General features: G+C 36.7%; 1 protein-coding gene across 6 annotated transcripts in view; it reads right to left on the minus strand.

Moving 5' to 3' along the window:
- znf609a (zinc finger protein 609a) overlaps positions 1 to 21,226 on the minus strand; it is a 107,261-nt gene that overhangs the window by 19,493 nt on the left and 66,542 nt on the right. For all 6 annotated transcript variants that reach the window (XM_058767995.1, XM_058767994.1, XM_058767998.1 and 3 more), the window contains one exon: positions 4,511 to 4,736. In XM_058767995.1, the coding sequence (XP_058623978.1) occupies positions 4,511 to 4,736 (226 nt within the window). The remainder of the gene's footprint in view (positions 1 to 4,510; positions 4,737 to 21,226) is intronic.

Below are 21,226 nucleotides of genomic sequence, written 5' to 3' on the forward strand. Positions count from 1 at the left end.
AATTGTGAAACATTCACCACAAAAGCCATTACTGATCTTTGCTGAATAACTTAAACAAACAAAAAAACTAAATAAAAGCTATAGTTATTAGAAATTAAATATAAAAATAACATTGAAATCACATTTTTATGACTGTAAAAGACTAAAACAAACAAAAAGTTTTGAAATTCACGACCCACTTGCATTAAAAAAGATTGCCAATATAGAAATAACACTAGATTAAATTTAATTATACCATTTTAGCAATTATACCAGATTAGTTTAGTCATATGCATTTAACTTTGGCAGTCCTAAAATACTAAAAGTATAATCAGATTAAAGCTAAATGAAAACAAAAAAACACCAAAGTGAAGCTAAAACTAACGATGATGGAGTGAAAATGGTAACCCCATGATTTACAATAAGGGTTAATTTTGTTTAACATTAGTTAATTACATTAGTTAACGTGAACAAACAATGACCTATAGCATTTATTAATCGGAGTTAATGTTAATTTCATTCACTTAAACAATAAGACAATGCACTGTCAACTAACACAAACTGTTTTTACTAACATGCTATAAAAATTGTTGTTTGTTAGTTCACTATTAGTTAACTAATGTTAAAAAATAAGACCTTACTGTAAAGTATTTGTGACCCTGGACCACAAAACCAGTCTTAAGTCGCTGGGGTATATTTGTAGCAATAGCCAAAAATACACTGTATGGGTCAAAATGATCGATTTTTATTTTATGCCAAAAAGCATTAGGATATTAAGTAAAGATCATGTTCCATGAAGATATTTTGTAAATGTATTTCCGTAAATGTATCAAAACTTAATTTTTGATTAGTAATATGCATTGCTAAGAACTTCATTTGGACAACTTTAAAGGGGTGGTTTACTGGGTTTTTTTCTAGGCTTGATTGTGTTTACGGGGTGCAGTCTAACATGTGTTCATGCTTCATTTTTTTAAAAACGCATTATTTTTCATATAATTTACCTTTATTCCACACCGCTCTGTCCCTTCTCTGACAAACGCCTCGATTACTTCCTGTTTTTATGAAGCCCCTCCCTCAGAAATACGTGATGGGCTCTGATTGGTTAGCTGGCTCAGTGTGTTGTGATTCACTAAACCGCCGAGCGTGCGTCTAAATGTCCCGCCCCTCAGCTCAGCTGCATGTGCTCCGGTTGTATTGTAAACAATGATTTATAACAATATAGAAACGTCTATATTGCTTATCAATTTGAGCCTGATTGAGACGCAGAGGATATTAGTGAAGAGGATCGCGCAGAACCTGTGCAAGCACGGCTTTTAATGGTATGTGTGTTTGTTTGTCGTCTCATACGTTTAGATACGCTGTTATTATGCTACTGCTTATGTTAGCTTTTAATATACGGTTTTATTCTGATTAAAGCTTTAATACAGTACGGCAACCGCACACGCATCCATGTATAACGCTTCTCATTGCTATGTGAAAATGTTTGTTGGAGCTGATCTGACGATCTGAATGAGAGAGAGAGATGCAGAGCAGGGCGATGTGAGGAACAGGATTAAGAGGCTGTTTTAGAACATTAATTTTGAAACTTGTGAATCCATTAGAATCGATAAAAGACAGAATCGCGAATCATATATGAATAGATTTTTACGTGCACCCCTAGTTTTCTCTTCCTCTTCTCTAAAGCAGCGCAGCATGGCCCCGCCCCCTTCCTTACATGTTCCCGAGGGCGGGGTTTATCTGGGTCCGTGACGTATCAGACCCGGGATGTACTTCATTGTAGTCCCTTACCAGCCGTTTTTGTAGGCATTAAACTTCCAGAATTTTAAAAGACGATATCCCTGTTTGCATTGAACTTTCAGCGCTGCAACTTTGCAGATATTGTTTATGCTCAAACAGCAACATTACACACTAACTAATATTAAAAAAGTGAAATTGCAATAAACCACCCCTTTAAAAGGCGATTTTCTCAATATCTAGATTGAGAAATATTGTCGATCCTAACAAACCATACATCAATGGAAAGCTTATTTATTCAGCTTTCAGATGATGTATAAATCTCAATTTAGAAAAATTGACACTTAAGACTGGTTTTGTCGTCCAGGGTCACATTTGAGTGAAAACTAAACCAGATCAAAAGTACAAAATTTAAAATTAAATTGTACAAAAAACTTCATGTAAAATTCAAAACTATAACAGCCCTGCCTTGTATGAACTTTATAAACACCACACTAGCTTTACGTAAGCCACAGTAGATCAGATGGACCAATAACCCAGAAGTCCATCCATTACACAACTCTCCAAAGAGCTCAGAAAGCCTCCGGGCATCCAAACAGAGACGTCTCTAACAGCTCCGCAGCCTCCAACTGCAAGGCATGCTGGTCTGGCTGTTATTGCTCATTCCCGTGACCCTCTCTGGAGGCACTTTCAGACTTTCCTCTGGCTTGTTTTCTGCATTTGTCAAATGGAGACCGCTGTGCCACGAGACCTCAGCACTGAATCATCAGGACTGGAGGTAAAGCGAGACGGATGGAGATATGAAGAGACCGGGGGAAGACAGGAAGCATTTGATGTGGTGTGAACTAGCACAATTTCTGTGCGTTAGCGGAGCTAATGGTGCTAATGGAACAAGTGGGCGAAGGTGAAAGTACGAGCTGCGCGGCGCCTTTTGACCTTGCTTGAAATTGTCAGTCGCAGCGATTCTGCGTTATCGCAACAAAGAGGAAACGTGGCCGGGTGTTCAAATAACAGACATCAGCCAAATAGCTGAGCAAGACAACTTACAGTACCATTAGCCTGCTAAAACGGGACCTCTATTGTCAGGTTAATTTGCCTATAAATGCCCGCTAGTCTATACAAAAAAAATAAAACTCGCCCGAAGGGAGTGTCTGTGACAGATAGCTAATAACACAAACTTTAGAAGACGACTGAGGAAGAAAAACCGAGAGGTTAAGCTTTATCAGGTGGAGAAAACAAACTGCGATGTCTGGATTTTGTTTGTTTATAGCACAAACACACACAAATGGCTACAGCGACGCAGTCCTGACATGCAGATCTAAACAATTTGGCACCGGTCCTAGATGAACAACATCAGTTTTATGGGAGAAAAAGCATTGCGTAATGAGGCAAACAGCAGCTTTTCTGTCAATCACCTGCTCCAGCTCAAAGCCAAGCTGGAATTAGTGTCCAGGAAGCTAAACAAGCAAATATAAGTGTGTTCTCCCTAGTCTGCACTTCACTAGATGGGCAACAAGCACAAAACAGGCTGAATTGTTTATATGTATGCGCAATATCCTGCAAGCATTTTTTGGGAAACCACATATTAAACATCCTTGCAAGCTGACAGAAATAAGCATCCTGAAAAATAACAGAATCTGAGTGTCAGCCAATCAGAAAACTAGCATTTTTAGAGGACGTGATTAATTCTTTCAGTGTGGCGGAAAAAAAGAAAAATTTAAGGATTTTCGAGTAATCGAAATAAACCACGATATGGCTTAACGCGACTGTGTGTTATTTTAGTATTATAGATATACTAGTCTTTGTTAATATTTTGAATTAGATTTGATTTTTATAATCACTGGTTATTATAGTTAACTAAAACTAAAACCATAAAAAAAAAAAAGTTACTTGACAAATGTTAACTGACATTAAATGAAATATTAAAAAAACTTTTGTCATTATTTAGTTCACCTTGACATTCTAAAACTGAAATAAAAATGAATTAAAACTATATAGACAAAAAACTAAAACTAATAAAATTGACAAAAACAACTAAATTGCTAAAACTTGAATACAACTATGAATAAAAATTATAATACAATTATAAATTATAATAATCTCAGTGATACTAAAAATGTTTAAAACACTGTTTATATTTTCTTTTTTCATTTTAATTTTAGTTAAATATTTTGTAATTTTTGCAACTAGCTGAAATAAAATAAAAAAATTAGATCTAATTTTAAAAAAAATCATTTTTAAAATATTTTATATTATAATTTGCTTAACGATTATTATTTATTTTATTTTAAATAAAGAAAATGTTTTTTTATGGTTTTAGTTTTAGTTAATGATAATAAGCGCAGCTCTGTGTTTATTTACACATGAGCAGCTCATGGTCCAGTGTTTTCAGCATCTCAAGAGCGGCTCGGTTTCGCATCTCTGCATCTGTTCTGAGTTTGGGACACTTATAATGTTTATTTGCAAACACAACATGCCCCAACCTTCTTCTCAAAATTGTGAATGATGAGAAGTACTTATAAACCAGCTGTTATTAACAAGAGAGAAACTCTAAGGGCTCCCTGCAGATTTCTATAATCAAAATAGTTTTTTTTTTGCAAAAGAGTGCATGCCTACAAAGAAAGGCAGAAAACCTGAAGCACTGTAAATCACAAACTGCAGAAAAATTGCAATTAGAGTTTCTCCAAATCGAGCAGCTCTAGTCTTCATTTCAACTGACATGAGTTTAACATTAAATATAGCAGTGATTAAACGTTTAAATGACAGCATGTAGCATCCATCTGGCTCCAGTCCTTACCGTCCTCAGTCTCCTGCCAGACGATGCCCTCCAGGTTAACACTGGTGCCAGGTTCACAGGGGCCCAGACATTCGGGCTCGGTGGCCAGAGCCACGTCAGAGGTGTTGACGGCCACGGAGCGCGTGCGGACCATGATCTGCTCACACGAGGAGGAGATGTCGCTGTTGCCGACAGGAGCGAGGAGGTGGAGCGGTGGCGGTGCCGGCGTGGAGACCGGAGACTCCATCTGCAGGAGATTTCAGAAAGGATTCAGTTAGCGAGTGACGATAAAATCATAACAGGACCACATCAAAACACTGTTCGTTAAAAGTGCAAGAGGAATCACACCTGTAGGATGATTTAAAAACATTCAATTATACTGTATCACCATTTGTAATAAATACAGAACATTTAATAATATATTTATAAGTGCTGTCAAACGATTAATCGCGATTAAACGCATCCAAAATAAAAGTTTGTGTTTACATAATATATGTGTGTGTACTGTGTATATTTATTATGTATATATAAATACATACACGCATGTATATATTTGGAAAATATTTCCATGTATATACATTTATATTCTTATATCTTATATTATATATAAATATATTAAAATATAAACATAACATTTTTCTTAAATATATACATGCATGTGTTTGTATTTATACATAATAAATATACACAGTGCACACATATATTATGTAAACAAAAACTTGTTTTGGATGCGATTAATAGCACTAATATTTATGTAATACATTATATACATATACACACACACACACACACACACACACACACATACATACATACACACATACATACACACACATACATACACACATACATACATACACACACATATACATATATATATATATATATATATATATATATATAGTAATAACAAGTAACTAACCCACCCACATAAACAAAATAATATATATATATATATATATATATATATATATATATATATATATATATATATATATATATATATATATATATATATATATATATATACATATACACCCACCCACCCACCCACCCACACACACACACACACACACACACATATATACATATATATATATATATATACACATATCACACACACACAGTTAGGTCCATATATTTTTGGACACAGGCACGATTTTATTATTTTAGCTGCTGACCAAAACATTCAAGTTACAGATATATAATGAATATGGGCTTAAAGTGCAAACTAAAATTATATATTAACAAAAATAAAAATATAAATTAATATTACTACTACTAATAATAATAATATAAGACTACTGATCTGCATTACCTACATTTGATTTAAGTTATTGATAAAGTAATACCAGAATAAATAAGTTTGAAGGCTTCTGAAAGAAAAATTTTAATGCATGGTTAGACGTGAATGAGTTTTTCGTTATTAAAGCTCATAATAATTAACATTCATTTCAAGTAAGGTAAAAGGAATAAAGCGAGGATAAGTAATGCAATTACAGTGACTGTAAACAGACAGCAATGAAAGCATAAGCTGACATTAGGCTCAACGTCAAAACTCTACGTTCAATTACAGCAATTATCAGACTGGCGAGGGTGAAGTATGTGAACACAGAACAGAGCATGGGATTATTTAACCTTAGTGCCAAGAACCATTAGCGCTCTCTGTGATTATTACTCATGGCCAACGATGCTTAATGCTTAAGGTTCATCATAGCTGCAGCTGTTCCTCCTCGACCCGTCCCCACCGCGACCATCCGGTTTCACAAACGCTCCTGCAAACTCAGCACTCCACGCATGAGCCATTTGATAATCTAATTATAGGCTTTTGTTGAATTGAGCTTTTTGGTGGGTGATAAAGAATTAAAACCAGAGATAAATGTGCCAGTTTTATTTAAAATTAACTTTAAACTACTGCAAAGTAATTAGTCCATTTCTCTGTTGACATGCATCCTTATGCTCTTAAATGGGTTTGGCAGACATACTGACCAAACAACTGCTTTATAGAACAATCATGCTGCAGAATCAGACTACTAACGAGAACGACTGAATTGAACTTGAGTTCGAGAATGTCAATGCAAATTAATGTCTGTACACTAAATCCAAATTTGTCTTTTCGATTTGATGCAAATAGGTGTACACTGGAAAAAGTTGTAAATAAAGGATTATTGGAGAGCTATTTCAGTCTTTTAACACTTCATGTCTAATTCAGTTTGTTACTTGATGCTTCTTTGTAATTATTTAACACATTTACTAGAAAACTGTTTCAAAGCAAATTCTACACCAAATTTTATTCAGTGTAATTTAATATTAACAGCACACATTGCATGTTGCATTGTTTATTCCTTCCAAAAAAACAAACATTTAATTGCCACATTTAGACCAAGGAAGTGTATCAAAAACAAAGTTTGGTTTTGATTTCATATGGTCTTCAGATTTAAACACCCTCATGCCTGAATGTGTATTCTGTACCACCGCAAAATATAAAATCTGTACAAAGTGAAAGAAAAATAGAAAACGGAAAGGCGAGATGTGGCTGGTTGTTAATGAGACACAACTGAAGAAGCATAAACATTTGTTCCTATTGTGACTCACTGCTTGTTCACCAAAGCCAAGCAGCAGAAGAGGACTGTAATTGATAAAGCAGCTGGCGTTTGCAATGCCAAGGTCATGCATTCAATTCCCAGGGAACACATGAACTGATAAAATGAAGGAGATGCAAGTTGCTTTGGATAAAAGTGCCAGCCAAATGCATAAACATGAATGAAAAAATGTCAAGAAAAAAAAAAAGAAATTTACTTTACTTGCTTCTACATTCTTAAAATAAATAAATAAATAAAGATTTCAAAAGGGTGTTTTCTCAGTGATGCAACAGAGGAAGCATTTTGGTTCCTTAACCTTTCAGTGAACAGTCCTTAAAAAATCTATGGAGAACCTTTAACATCCATGGAACCTTTCAATGCACAAAAGGTTCTTTATAGTGGAAAAAAGGTTCTTTAGATTATTTAAATGTTCTTCACACTTCAAAAATTAAAAATAAAAAGGGGTTCTTTTAGGAACTGGTTCCACTGATGCCAATAAAGGACCTTTATTTTTCAGGGTCTCAGTAGGTTTAAGATTCCTCCAAAACACATAACACAAAACTAACACAAATTAAATAAAAATAAAAAAAATCAATACAAATGTATTTGTAATAGTGCTGTCAATCGGAAAAAAAAAAGTAGTAATTAATCACATTTTTTAAATTGATCACGATTAAGCACGATTACTCCCACCTAACATTAAAGTTTTTAAATATACTTTTATAGTGCAATAATTTCACATTCAATCTTCAAATTAAATGTAGAAACAACAAAGACAGTATATCTGTAATATTTGTTTAATGCCATCTTTTTTTATGACAATGTGCAATTTTTGTCACGAAAAGAGACAGAAGCAGCAGTTGTGAGTGGGGTAGCTAACTGTAGCTCCGCCCCTGCGTTAACTGCGTGAAATATTTTTAACGCCATAAAACTGGAAAAATTTATTGCCTGCGTTAACGTGCTTATTTTGACAGCACTAATTTGGAATACACTTTTATTAAAAGAAATATTGGTCCTTTCTTGTGCATTTCTGTAACTCAACAAAAACAACTTATAATAAACTCAAAAATGGTGTTGGAGGAAACACTGCCAGCCTTGTTCAGCGTTCCCTCCCTTCCTCAGAGAGTGCTCTTGAATTTACAGTCTTGTTACTAAAAATTCACAAGACCACAGTGTTTGCGAGGGAACTGCAGAGTCACGCAATCTAATTCCAGTTCTCAGTTAAACCCAATGCGTCTGACATGAAAGGAGAAACGTTTCGCTGAATTGAGACGATTTCATTGGACAACCAGCATTTTTCTTTATGAAGGAAGGGCGACTGCGAGCTCTGCTTCAGCTCCTTCTCTTCAGTTGGATGGCGTCCATTGGCTGTACTTTAGTGTGTCGGCAGTAAGAAAGCGAACACATGGCTTCAGCCGGGATTACTGGAGGATTAGACTGAGGGTGTCGCATCTGAACACCTGTCCTCTGCTGCGCTACTGTAAGAGCCGTTTACACACACACACCACAAACATCTATACCTGAGGACTACTAAAAGGTCATGTTAAACCCACTGACACTAGACAGAAAAGACTGATGAGTGTTAAAGAGCTCAATGAGAGCCACTTGCCAGTAAAACCTGTGTGGAACTGCAAACAACAACAAAGACCTCTTTAAATCCAATCAAACGACACAAAATGCTTAAGGCATAATGATGGCGTGCTTACCAACTACATTATAGAACAATACACTTCACATTTTATGACTGAATACATTGCAATGCATCACAATATCATTAGAGATGTATCACATATCGGTACGATATCGGTTATCAACCGATATCAGATTTATTTATCTGAAATGGTCAATTTTGGATATTCAATAATGATACGATATTATATTATATTATATATTGGAATTTTATATATTTATTCATTCAAACTTTTATTATATTATATTAGAACATTTTAGATTACTTTAGCATCATCTAATGCCATCATTCATTGGTTACTGGCTTAATGCACAGGCCAGAATTTATTGAATATAATATTAATTTAATATTCATTTTAATTATTTAATTACATTTTTTTTATTAATTGAATAAAAGCAAAATTGGTAAAAACTTAAATACATCACAATATTATAATGTAAAATTTAGGAGAATAGATATATATATTAAATAATTTAATTTTTGTAGCATTAGGTAATGGCAAAATTATTTTAAATGTAAAACAGGGGTGAATGATCATGAATAATTAAATAACGAATATCACTTGATACAGGTTAAAAAGTAATAATAAATATTAAAATAAAAATAGTAAATCAAATATCTTTATATTTTTATATAGAATTAAAATTTCAATAAATCATACTAGAAAATAATTATTGCATCAGAATTTTAATATTGGTGTATCATTAAATATTTTAGTTGGAATTTAATTGTGCCAAACATGTGAGAAATACAGCAATGGTTTCAATATATCTTTCATGGTTCACAGCAAACGAGAAATGCTGATCTTACGCTTTCAGCTCAACACGGCCTGCAGGAAATGTAATGAATGAGTCAATAAATAAAAAACGTTGCAATATTGAGAATAAATATATACATCAATATATGCTTGTGTCAACAGAGTCTTACATTGCCAAACCATAATCCAGAATGTGTTATCTCCACAGAAAGACCACCAAACGCTAACCATACGCACCAGCCGCTAAACCCAAACAGCCTCTCGAGTCACTCAGCATGAGGTGGAACGACTTGAGGGAAAAAACGCTCTGGAAACAAGAGCTAAATTAATATGGAACCTCAGAGGGAGAGACGGCGAGATTCAACAAAAACAACGTTCGCTTCGTGGCTCGCTTTCTCATTTGCGGTCTGAAGCACACCATTAGCGGTTCTGAGCTCGTTTTCTTTGAGTTTCCCTCCAAGTTTGGCGTACACTAGCCCCGCTGTCCGCACACACCCCAGAGATCCTGCGGTTAACACAAGATTGAGTTTTTCAAACAAATGACACACCAAGCCAAAAAATAAATCCTGCACTTTTTCCCCCCTTTTTCTGAAACCATCATTTAAATCACCCCAAAACTACATCATAATCTGGGCCGACGACAGGCTTTACTTATCAAGTACAATTGAGTGAAATGAATACCTCTACAGGAAAGAAACATGATCTGCTTCTTCAGAGTCGATGGGCGACCCAAGCGAGAGTGACACTCGATAGGATGCTTGTAAAAGGACTCGGGAACCCTTTCTTTGCCAATGGAGAAGGACTAGGGGGGTCCCGTTCGGCTCTGGAAAGCTTCAGGCAACCGGTGTAGAAAACTCTTTCAGCGGCACAAACGATCTCGCCAAACCCTTTGAGGAGGAGCACGAAACTAAGAAGTCTGGGAAGAAAGACTGGAGGGAAGGAATTTCCCCCAGTGGTACTAGAAATTCAGATACTTGGGTGATCTGAAGTCTTGGGGAGGCGAAATGCGGCTCGGCCCCCAGCTGAGGAAAATCACATCTGTTAAACGAGTGTCACACATTAACTTGAACTGCACAATCGTGCGCAACACGCTGATGGAAATACCAGATGCCTCGTGCTCAGAGAGCAAAGTAACGTCTAGCCACAACAGAATGACCGCAGAGGTGGGTGTGCGCGATGACTTCAAAATGTTAGCAAGGAAAAAACCCAAGAGCACCTGCCAAGACAAGCTGCTGCACCTTTGAGACGCGCTTTGTGGTTGAAAACATGGGATATTCCTCTCTTGCGATAAGAACACAAATAGCACTGACATTTGAGAGCAATGAGGAAATATCAAGTGCAACTTAACGTAGCCGTATAAAAAGCTTTCATTTAGAAGTCCATGATATTGAAATTCTATTAGATTGGCTTAAAATTCTAGAAACAATATTTAAGAATAAATTAACAAATAATTGCATGTGAAAAAAATTTAACCTCTGACAATGGGTTATTTTAAACGCTACAAGCTTTTATTTAGGAGTACACAATATTACATTATTTGCCGATATTATAAGGCTAATATTAAAACTCTGATATTTTGTCTAAATATTTAACCAAAAACAAATTAAAAATAAATAAATAAATAAGTTGCAGTCATTAAAATAAAATTATTTAAATTAAAATTAATTATTTCTTAATACATTTTATATAATAACAAAATATAAAATATAAATAAATATTTGTTTAAAAACAGTAAAAACGTTTTAAATGCTACACGTGAATTTAAGTATCGCATTATCATGTACAGTATATCAGAAAAGGATGTACATTCAGAGATTTGCTAAGAATTTAATTTAGTGTAATTCAAATATTAGTGTATCTGAATACTAACATTAAGTGATCATTAGATGCTGCTATAAATATCCGTATCCATAATATCGGCTTATAACCGATATGTACCGATATCTCTCTGCTTTTATGACTTTTTTGCTTTCTAATGGAAGTTCCTACTGTTGTAGCTAAAGGAACGTCACAAAAGCACAATTTCAAAGCAAAAAAACTTTCACTAGCAAGAATTTCACAGCAAAATTAAATAGGCCAAAAGTAAGGGAACACCATGATTCTTTAAACCAACCATCAATCAAAACCTTTCAGCACGTCGACAGTTTAACAAACGTCACATTATGTTTAGATGTACTTCACCCTAAGTGGCCTGTCAGGTTAGCGCCGCTAATCCGAGCTGTGTAAACACTTCGAGTTCAGATCTGGAGGACGAAAGAGGCAAGTCAGTTGAGAAAGAGAGAGGTGCTAGGAGACTTTAAACATCCTCTTGTCAGCCTCACATCCTGAATGAAAGAATCGTTGCATTCCACCGCATGAGAAAACAAAGTCTGCTAGCCAATCAATGGCTGGAAAACAAACGCAGAAAGAGAGCAGCGCTTAAACCAAAACACTTTCGCACTGCCAGCCAAAACATGGCGCTCATGCGATGTTGATACTCGGAGGCCCGTTTTCTTAAACGTGTCAGATTCACTTGGACAAGGTTGGCCGAAGTCAAAGTGGATTAAAATGCCAAATAATTGGCATAATTAGACACTTGCACACTTTGCAAGGTAATGTCACTACTGTTTATTCAGTTCGCCAAGCTGTTTTCCCAAACGGAAAGCACTTTTGCCACAATAATTCCTCTGTTCCAGCATGTGAGCACTTAAAACAGGCTTGCATATGCTGAATCCGGTAATATCTCGAAGGTCATAAAACAAATGGGGCTCTAACTGCACTGGCCTATAATTAGAGAGCAGGGGTGACTAAAAATCTGATTCATGGAAACAAAAAACTGTCTGTAATTTGAGTTCGAGTGGCCTCTGGAACCTGCTCGGCTGACCACATTTGAGGCACTAAATTGGTACGTACAGAGATGTCAACCATTGGCCTGACCGCCGAGGGCAGCAGGACGGTAAGCACTTTTATGCCACCATGTCATGCATGTGCAAGCGTCCGAGAAGAGCATCTCGCAAACATCATAGAAATTTTAACTGTCAGTAAGAACAAGCATGAATCAGTCGATAAAAGCATAACTGTACAATCATCCGGTCTTCAGCTGTTAAATTTGAACCCTATAAAGTCTACTGGATCATATTTGATATAAGGTCTCTAAATGATCAAAACTTTGCTGAAAACCCTGTTGTACACAGTCTGTCGTGTCTGATTCATAGTTCATACTTTTTAGCGAGTGATCATGAAAACGTCCACCTTTTTGCTGTGAATCTTTATTGATTTAAATAAAGTAAATTTATGAATAACTTTGATATTGTTGGTAATATTTCAAGATGAACACTTGCTGGACTCAAGCAACTTAGGTTTACTTGATAATCCACACATCATTTTTTAGAAAAATCATGTTCAAATATATCAAATATGATCATGTTAATTTCCAGAACCTTTACTTTCATTGTTCCTCGGTGAAGGAATGATCTTCCCAAGCCTCAAAAACATTTAAAATCTCATCTTTTGAGTAATGTTTATTTGTTAATCTCTCAATCATTATTGCACTGCATTATGTTTTGAAACTACAGAGCTTTGATCATAAAACTAAGCATTTAAATATCATCTTAAGACATTATTGGGAGACAGAGTGACGACTGATATTTATATAATTTTATGTAAGTATCTGCTATACTGTTGAAATTTGCATATTTGTGCTCAGTTTGGGCCTCTGAGGAAAACTGACCTGACCTGTTTTTCCTCCATATTGTCACTATATAATATGAGTAATGTGTCAAATTTGATACTCAACTAAAACACATGCAAACTTTCTTCAGATTTATTCAATATTTCAATAAGGTTTAATAAACCATTCAATTTCTAAAAATTAGATTCTTCTGACTGTTATAGGTTTCACTCAGTAAGAGGCTCAAAACACAGAGAAACCATGAAGGAAAACTAAATCGAAAGCAAAGGAAACATTTGTGAACCAAAACAGCATCTTCAAACAATGAAAGCAAGAAAAATGCCTTGAACCATGAGGGGGAAAAAAAGTGTGAGAAAAAGAGCAAAGAGGGGAAAAAACAACAAACGACAGCCACCGCATCAACAGTGCCATCCAGTACACAAAGCTGAGTCTCTCTGCTAACATCCCCCTCCTTCATAACCCACATTCAGAGGAGATTCAAAACAGACATATGTCTCATTAAAGCCAGAGAGCATCTCAAGATCAGCTGCCAACATACGCCTGCCTGCCTTGCTTATAGTGCCAAAATTCATTTTGCTTTCCAGTTGTTAACACCAAGCAAGCCAAGCAGACATTTAAAATCATCGAACATTTCAAAGCATTTTCATACAGTTCTTTACAAAGCTGTGGTTTCTTTGAGGGAAGTGGCTCTAGAAATGTGCAAATCTACATACATTTGGAGTGACTATTCTTAAAAGGTTCATTCACCCAAAAAAGAGAATTATTTTATTCCATTTAATCCATTATTCACTTTATATCTTATGCATAACACAAAAAAAGTATATTTTGAAGAATGTTTCAACGGTTTCAAACAATGAAAGTCGATGGGGACAAAAACCCAACATTGGACCCCACTGACTTATCAAATGGACAAAACCAAAGCATGAATTTGTCATTTATGAAACTGAGAGAGTGTAAACATTTTGGGTGAACTGTCATAATTGAAATGACACTGAGTTAGGGTCAAGTCAAGTCAAAAAACAGCTAGTCAGAAATGCAAAAGAATGCAGGGGGTCTCTGGGTTGTGCGTTTAAAACCATTTTGCACTTAACACAACATTTTAAATGCAAAACTGTTGTTGTGGGACGTTCTGAGGGAATGCGTTTAGAGAACTATCTATTCAGTGCCCAACAGATAGAGGTGGCATGTTAAAGAACAGACAAAGTCTTTACGTATACAGTAGATGGTTCACTCATATTACTATAAATGGGAGAATATGCAATGCACAGTTTGGTGGAATAAGCCCCGCCTTTTTAAATAAAAGAGCCAATCACCAATTGGTAAAGTTGTCGCATCACTGCAGCTCCTCCGGTTCCCATAAAAACAGTTTGGAGATTATGGGATCGATTGGCTGGAACGACCTTAAATGTTATTAGTTTTTTTTAACACTATCTGAAACAGTTTTTATTAACAATCAGTTTCTGAGATTTCAGCATTTCATATAGACTGGACTTCAAATGGACACTTTTCACAATTCCAGGGTTCTAAGAAGCAGAAGTCATCGTAGTTGAGTAAACTTCTATAGCGATGAACGGGGATATTGACAAATATATTTTAACGTTCTTATTGTTTTCAAAAGTGCTTCGATGAATTTCCAAAACAGAGGAAAAAAAAATAGATTGATTACATTGGTCAGAACAGAGAAATACATCAAATTTGCCATCAGCCGTTGTACGAGGAAAAACTTAAGTAATTTTCTGTAATTTAATGCCAAGGCAATATATCACAAAGTATATAAAGTACATACCAAAAAAGAAGTATACAAAAAAAAACTTTGCTAGATTTACAATGTTAATAGCTTTTCTTTTTTTATAAGGACAACACACATTAATCAACATTCCAAGTTGTGGAAATACGTCTGAGAAAAGACTGAGGTGTTACAAATATGGCCACAGAGTGAGCTGGAAATGATTCCAACTTTTTCAAAATATTAAATCTAAAAATAAGGGACAACCTACATAAACCCAACAGTTGAACTCACAAATTGACTAGTCCTTCCTGATCCATCCCTACTTGGCTCGCTTTAAATGTGCAGTTATCAAACAAACAAAAACCAGATGTGAAACGGAGGCAGAGTTTTTTCTGCCTGACATCTCCTGGTAACAGCATCCCTGTGGATTTCTTGTTATCCTCCTGTCAGGGTGAGGAGCAGCACTAGCCACTCCACCAGGTTGGCTCTCTTCATCGTGACAGAAGCCTGGCTGTTGACTCGTTACAGCTACAACCGCCGCCGAGGGTTTGACAGCGAGACAAACTGACAGGTGAACGGAACGCGGCGTTTTAGCCGTGTTTACCACATAAACCTCGTTACCACACCTCAGCGACAGCAGGCAGAAACACACTGTTAGTTTTGCAGACAGACAGGCGTTATGCACAGTTAATTTGCTTCAATTGGCCACGCGAGCAGAGCGCGGCGGAGGCAGAATATCAATTTTGGAAACCATGCCGAGCAGCTCGATGTTCTGCATCGATGGAAACACTGGGGGAAACGGTTTCCTGGTTCAGACCACAAACAATGACACCATCTGAGAGACATTTCATACCTCCTCGGCTCGAAGCGAACGATTGGATTGGCTCCTAACTGGCGGCGCTTGCTGCCAATCAGATGCAGCGGTTGATTGAGTGGGCGGAAGGCCAAGCGGAGCCCCGTGGGAAAGGCGGGATAATCGCAGGGAGTTTCCCTTCATCCGACGGCCCTTAGCAACAGCCTCTCAGTGAGAGATCACCTGTTGCTAAGAGGATGAAGAGACACACATCCTTGCAACAACAGAAGGACCGACTCTCTCTTTCCTGGAGAACAGAAAGATACCTACGTGCCACACAAAGCAATTACGAATGCCGAGAAAAAAACTGGAACAAAACAAACAGTCTCACGGCGCTTGATAAAAACACAACGTCAAATGCAATCAGCAGGAAACAAAAAGCACAACATGCAGATATGCACGTAAGCAACATGCATCGATTTACCTGTAAGACGCCTCTATCCGGCTCGGCGTTATGAGATGAGCATGTGTGCATGCATTGCTGTGAATGTGAAAGCGTGTGCATGTGGGAGCGCGTGTGTGTGTGTGCATCTGTTGAGCAACCGAAAGAGAGAGCCTTGGAAAGGAAGCAAGGAGTGGTAACCTCAACAACACCTGTGTGCTGCTGCTAGCAACCAATAGTGTGTGTTTTCTGTATATCAGCAGACGCTCAGAGCTAAATAAGGAGACCTGACAATGGTGAGGGAAAAACAGACTGTAACCATCACTGTTACAAGACCACCTAAGCACTTACAAATATTTACTTTCACAAAAACAAGCAGCTGAAATTGATATATTGAACACTTACTATAATGCTACATTTAAAAAGTGATTCGGTAATAATACTATCGTATCTTATTATTTTTATTCATGTTGTTTGTTTTAATTATATAGGTATATCAAAAAATAAAATAAAGATAGTATACTAATAATGTCAGCGTTACTATACATAAGACTATTTCATTCTATTACCATTTACATAATTAAATTAAAGAGTCAATATCTTTAATGATTTGTTTTTTTTTTAAACTAATTAGCAATAGGCCTATTTAACTTATTAACTGTTGTTTTTTAAATATTAGATAAAAAAGAATAAAGTCAAATAAATATATTATTATATATTAATATTATAAAGACATTTTAATGTTACTATTTTAACAATAATAATTAATAAATAATTATAATTAGTATTATTAATTTTATTTTTTATTTTGTTTTTATTAAGCAACACTTGACTCAAGATATAAACTGACGTGTTGCTCTTTTCCACAGACGTGCAGATAAAGATTGGACTGTTGGACTGAATAAAGATAAGGACTGTTCACATTAAAACTGTACCTCCAGGCTGCGGAGTTGAAAGTCGTGTTTTACAACAACATCTGGGCTGTTAAAACAAGCAATCAAAGCAAAGAAAAGCAGACCCGCGCCTACACGTTTGCACCGTCACCACAAAAACATGACTCAAATTTGATTTTTAAACCAACCATTTTAATCGATCCAACCAACCAACCAACCAACAAATGGCTCAATGGTCAACAGCAGTAAGTTAAGACAGAGAATCGTGGTACGGTTCATAACGAGAAAAATCACTGTGAAAACCGATAACATTTAGCTTTAATCCTGGTGTCAACTCATATTTTCTTCTCTTGGTTGCTAGTAGGCTTCAACATTATTGCATTACCAGCAATTGTTGTCGCTCCAATTCTCGTCGCTCCAATTCTCAGTGAAATTGAATGACTTTCCATCATTCAAAGCGCTGTCATTGCGAACACAGAGTGTAAAAGTCTTATTAAACCACAACAATGTGAAACGCAGCACACATAAAGCCAGGCTTTTACTCACTGGAACTGTAGACACCACAGCAGTTAGACTGGCTTTCTCCGCTTTTGCCCCAGTTTATCTAAGATGGATCAGCGCCAGTTTACCTCTGGGGTGCTCTCACTTTTCAGCCCATGCGTGAAAACAGACAATCTGAGAGGAGAAAACGAGTGGAAGAGAGCGTAGGGGGGAAAGGGGAGTGTTGGTGAAGATGTATTTGTGTGGCCTAAAAAAAAAAACTAAAAAAAAAACACAGCCTAGTACAGCTCTGAGTAATCTGACCTCAACGCAAGCAAGAGCCGAGAGGAAAATCTCCCCTACAGACAGCATAACAATCAAGATAGTGTTTCCTGCGTGGGAAAAAGAAAAAAAGACGAGTCCTTGAAGCATTCAAGTATTCAGGGCAAACAACCTGCATTAAGCCAGATGGTAGAAGATCAGTCTGCCCAGAAAGAGCAAGAGACCTCAGATTGCCTGATAACCACACAAGCTTTAACGGATGGCTTAGCATATATTGATTCCATAAGGAAGTGCATGCTAAGCTGTCTGGAACAAAATGCGATTCAAAGTGAAGGCTAACAAACAACTCTAAGTAAATGCACATGAGACAATCTAAGCAGTCCATTTCGGCCCACTCCATCCAAACAGTCTCGATCGTTAATGAAACTAGCTTGTGATATGCTCGGCTTCAGCTAGCGAGGCCTGAGCTTCCTTTCAAGAAAAGAAGGTGGAATTCATTTCATGGAATAAACTCGTTAAAATAAACAGGACTGATTTACTGGTTGGAAATGGAATTGACCAAAACCAGTCGAGTACAGAAAGGTAAACGATGCACAGCTGTGAACCTCAACCGAGGAATGGCAAGACTGCAAATCGAAACCTCGCAGAGTCTCGTTTCTCCATCTGTGGATTCCAGAAGCTTGGTTGCGTAGCTTATCAAGGTCTGAAAATTAAAAGTACAAACGTAATGTCCACACACTGAATTGACTGAATTGTCAGGCATGAGCATTTCATGTGCATTTACTTAAGAGTACGAGCCTGATTAAGACCTGATGGTCGAAATGTTGCAATAAAGGAATTTTTTAATGGAGCAGTCAATTCAGTGCACGGACATTACGTTTGTTCTTTTGTTATAATTCGATTTTTTTGTCCTGCACCTGAGCCCTATTTAGGTTTGTGGGATGTGCGCAACCTTCTTTCACTTTGGCTTCTGAAAATCGAAAGTGAAACGCAAATCTGAGTGGCTGTTAAAGTGTCTTCAGTTAATTCTCTCTTTGTTAGAAACTCACCACGCATTAGGACACGGTGTTAGGTTATCAATTAGGGGTGAGTGATATACCAGAAGACAATTGACCGGTAGAAATCTGTCAATCGGTAGAGATTTTGGACTATCGTCTCTATCGCGGTTACATGCTCATGTGATGTTGCTGTGCTACGTGGTAACGACAACTTTTGCATGCATTTTTAAGCATTACAGTTTAAAAAAAAAAACAGCCATTTTAAGTTATTGAAATGCAATCAGCAGTGAAAGTCAGAGTGGCGCGTGCATGTGAAGACGGTGTTCATATTGAGTTATTTTTGCCTTTTTATAGGCCTTAATCAGTTAAATAGGCTACACACGTGTCAAAATCCCTGTCTTTGCAAGTATCTTTGTAAACACAGTAATTTAGGTCTTAAGTGAAAACAAACAGCTGAGAAAGAAACATGTACCAGTAGGCTATATTGGATTCGGGCAGCAGTCTAATATTCCTGCTGTCTGTCAATCATGTTAATCAAACAACAAAAGAGAAAATCTCTCACTACTCTTGACTAAATCACTTATATGAATTTAATAAGAAGAAACATATATTAAATTTACACAGTGAAGAATATGCAGTGTTTTTATACACAATTACTTTATGCAATGTACGTAGCATTTCTTATCGCTCCCTGTTGACTTGTCTTCAATGAGCTTGAGTGTTTGTTTTGTTTTTTTGATTAAGGCTTGTATTAGTTTTTTGTGATATTGACACTGGCGACAGGTATTATGAAATTTCTATGCTATCAAAATTTCAATAAAATACAGACCTTATTTAAAGTAAATAATGTGATCTATATCGTTGCAGTGAAATAAAATTACTTGTAAATAAGATTTTGGTCACATCGACCACCCCTACTAACAATTCGGCCTGCAAAAGACTAGAAGGCAAATTGACTTGTGCCTTAATGGTATTATGGTAAGATGAGTTTTTGGAAATTGGGCAGCTTGAATCTAGGCACAAATGTATGGCTGGATTGTCCTTGATGTTAAAGCACATATAAGATTCTACATGAAGCCCAACTAGCGATGAAACCCTTTAATATTTCTGTGAAGCGGTCACAATCTCGCCCTCAGGCAGTTTCCATCAATACACCACTGAGACCAAGCTCTGGCTTCTCAAAGTTTGTTTTGCAACATTTAAGCTGTAGGCGTAAGTGGAATGAGTCAGCTAAAAAAAAAACACTTCAAGTTCGAAACGCTTACAAACCCCCACTTCATAACAAAACCCATTCACATCCAGAAGTTACGCATTTAAACTGCTGAAGAAAAGTTTTGTTGGACACAAAACTGAACAGGGTTCCAAAGTTCCATCTGTGCTATGGAAACTACTGGACCACCCCAACGTTTCTCTGTCAACCAAGTCCCGCCCTCCTGACCTCAGGTCATTCCACACAAGTAGAGCTCATTACAATAATAACCAACATTCAAGGTCAGCCACTGGTGCACTAGCAGTAGGGGGTGGAACGAGAGCAGGGTGGGTCAAGAAAGAGCTGATAAAGATAAGGAGCCCTGAGGGACCGAGGAGAAGAAACAGCTCTTGGAATTTGGCAATGTGGACTGAACAGGGAACTGGTGTTAGCTTTAGAACGTTCCAGAGGAGATTAACTTGTCTAAATGTTGGATAACAACCCAGCACATGCCAACAATCACAAACAGATTTTGGATTTAATCTCATTTGTAATCCTATTCGTCAATGATCAATGATCCGTAATGAACATTTTAACAAAAAATGAGTCGAATAACCATAAGGATATTTTATTTCTCAGGATAGACAATGCAGATATACTCTACTGCCTACATAGGAACCTTATAAGTGACTGATTTGGAAAACTCTACATAGTGAACTGCATGAGAAACTCAACTCAAAATTGATTCCAACAGAGTTGGCGCTTCGGTAAAATAACTGGGGGGTACTGGGTAAAAAGCTTCACGAATAACATCTTGCATGCCTAAAATGGCTAAAAGTGAGAATTCCATTTTTACCTTTAAATCCATTTCTGCTAAACAGTACCATATGTATGCTGGTCTGCTTTTATTTTGACTGTGCACATGCCTCTTTTCGTCATCAGCAATAAACAGGCACTAAATAACATTTATTCCAGCTGTTGCCGGATATCTGCTAATCAGGACAACTGAGACGGCACAAGGCTAACAGCGGTGAACTGCATCTAAAGCCAAGGCATCTGATTAAAAAAACAACCCTGGACTCAATGGCTTGAACGTTGGCACACAATGAGTTTATCGATGAAGAGGACCGGGGCTGATAGCAGAAGCTATCTCTATGTTGTGAGACAAAAGAAAAACAATTATAGAATCAGGAAACGCATGCAGGATGTTAAAAAAAGGAAACATAAGAAAG

This window comes from Onychostoma macrolepis, chromosome 25 (genome assembly GCF_012432095.1).
Source record: "Onychostoma macrolepis isolate SWU-2019 chromosome 25, ASM1243209v1, whole genome shotgun sequence".
Lineage (NCBI taxonomy): Eukaryota > Metazoa > Chordata > Actinopteri > Cypriniformes > Cyprinidae > Onychostoma > Onychostoma macrolepis.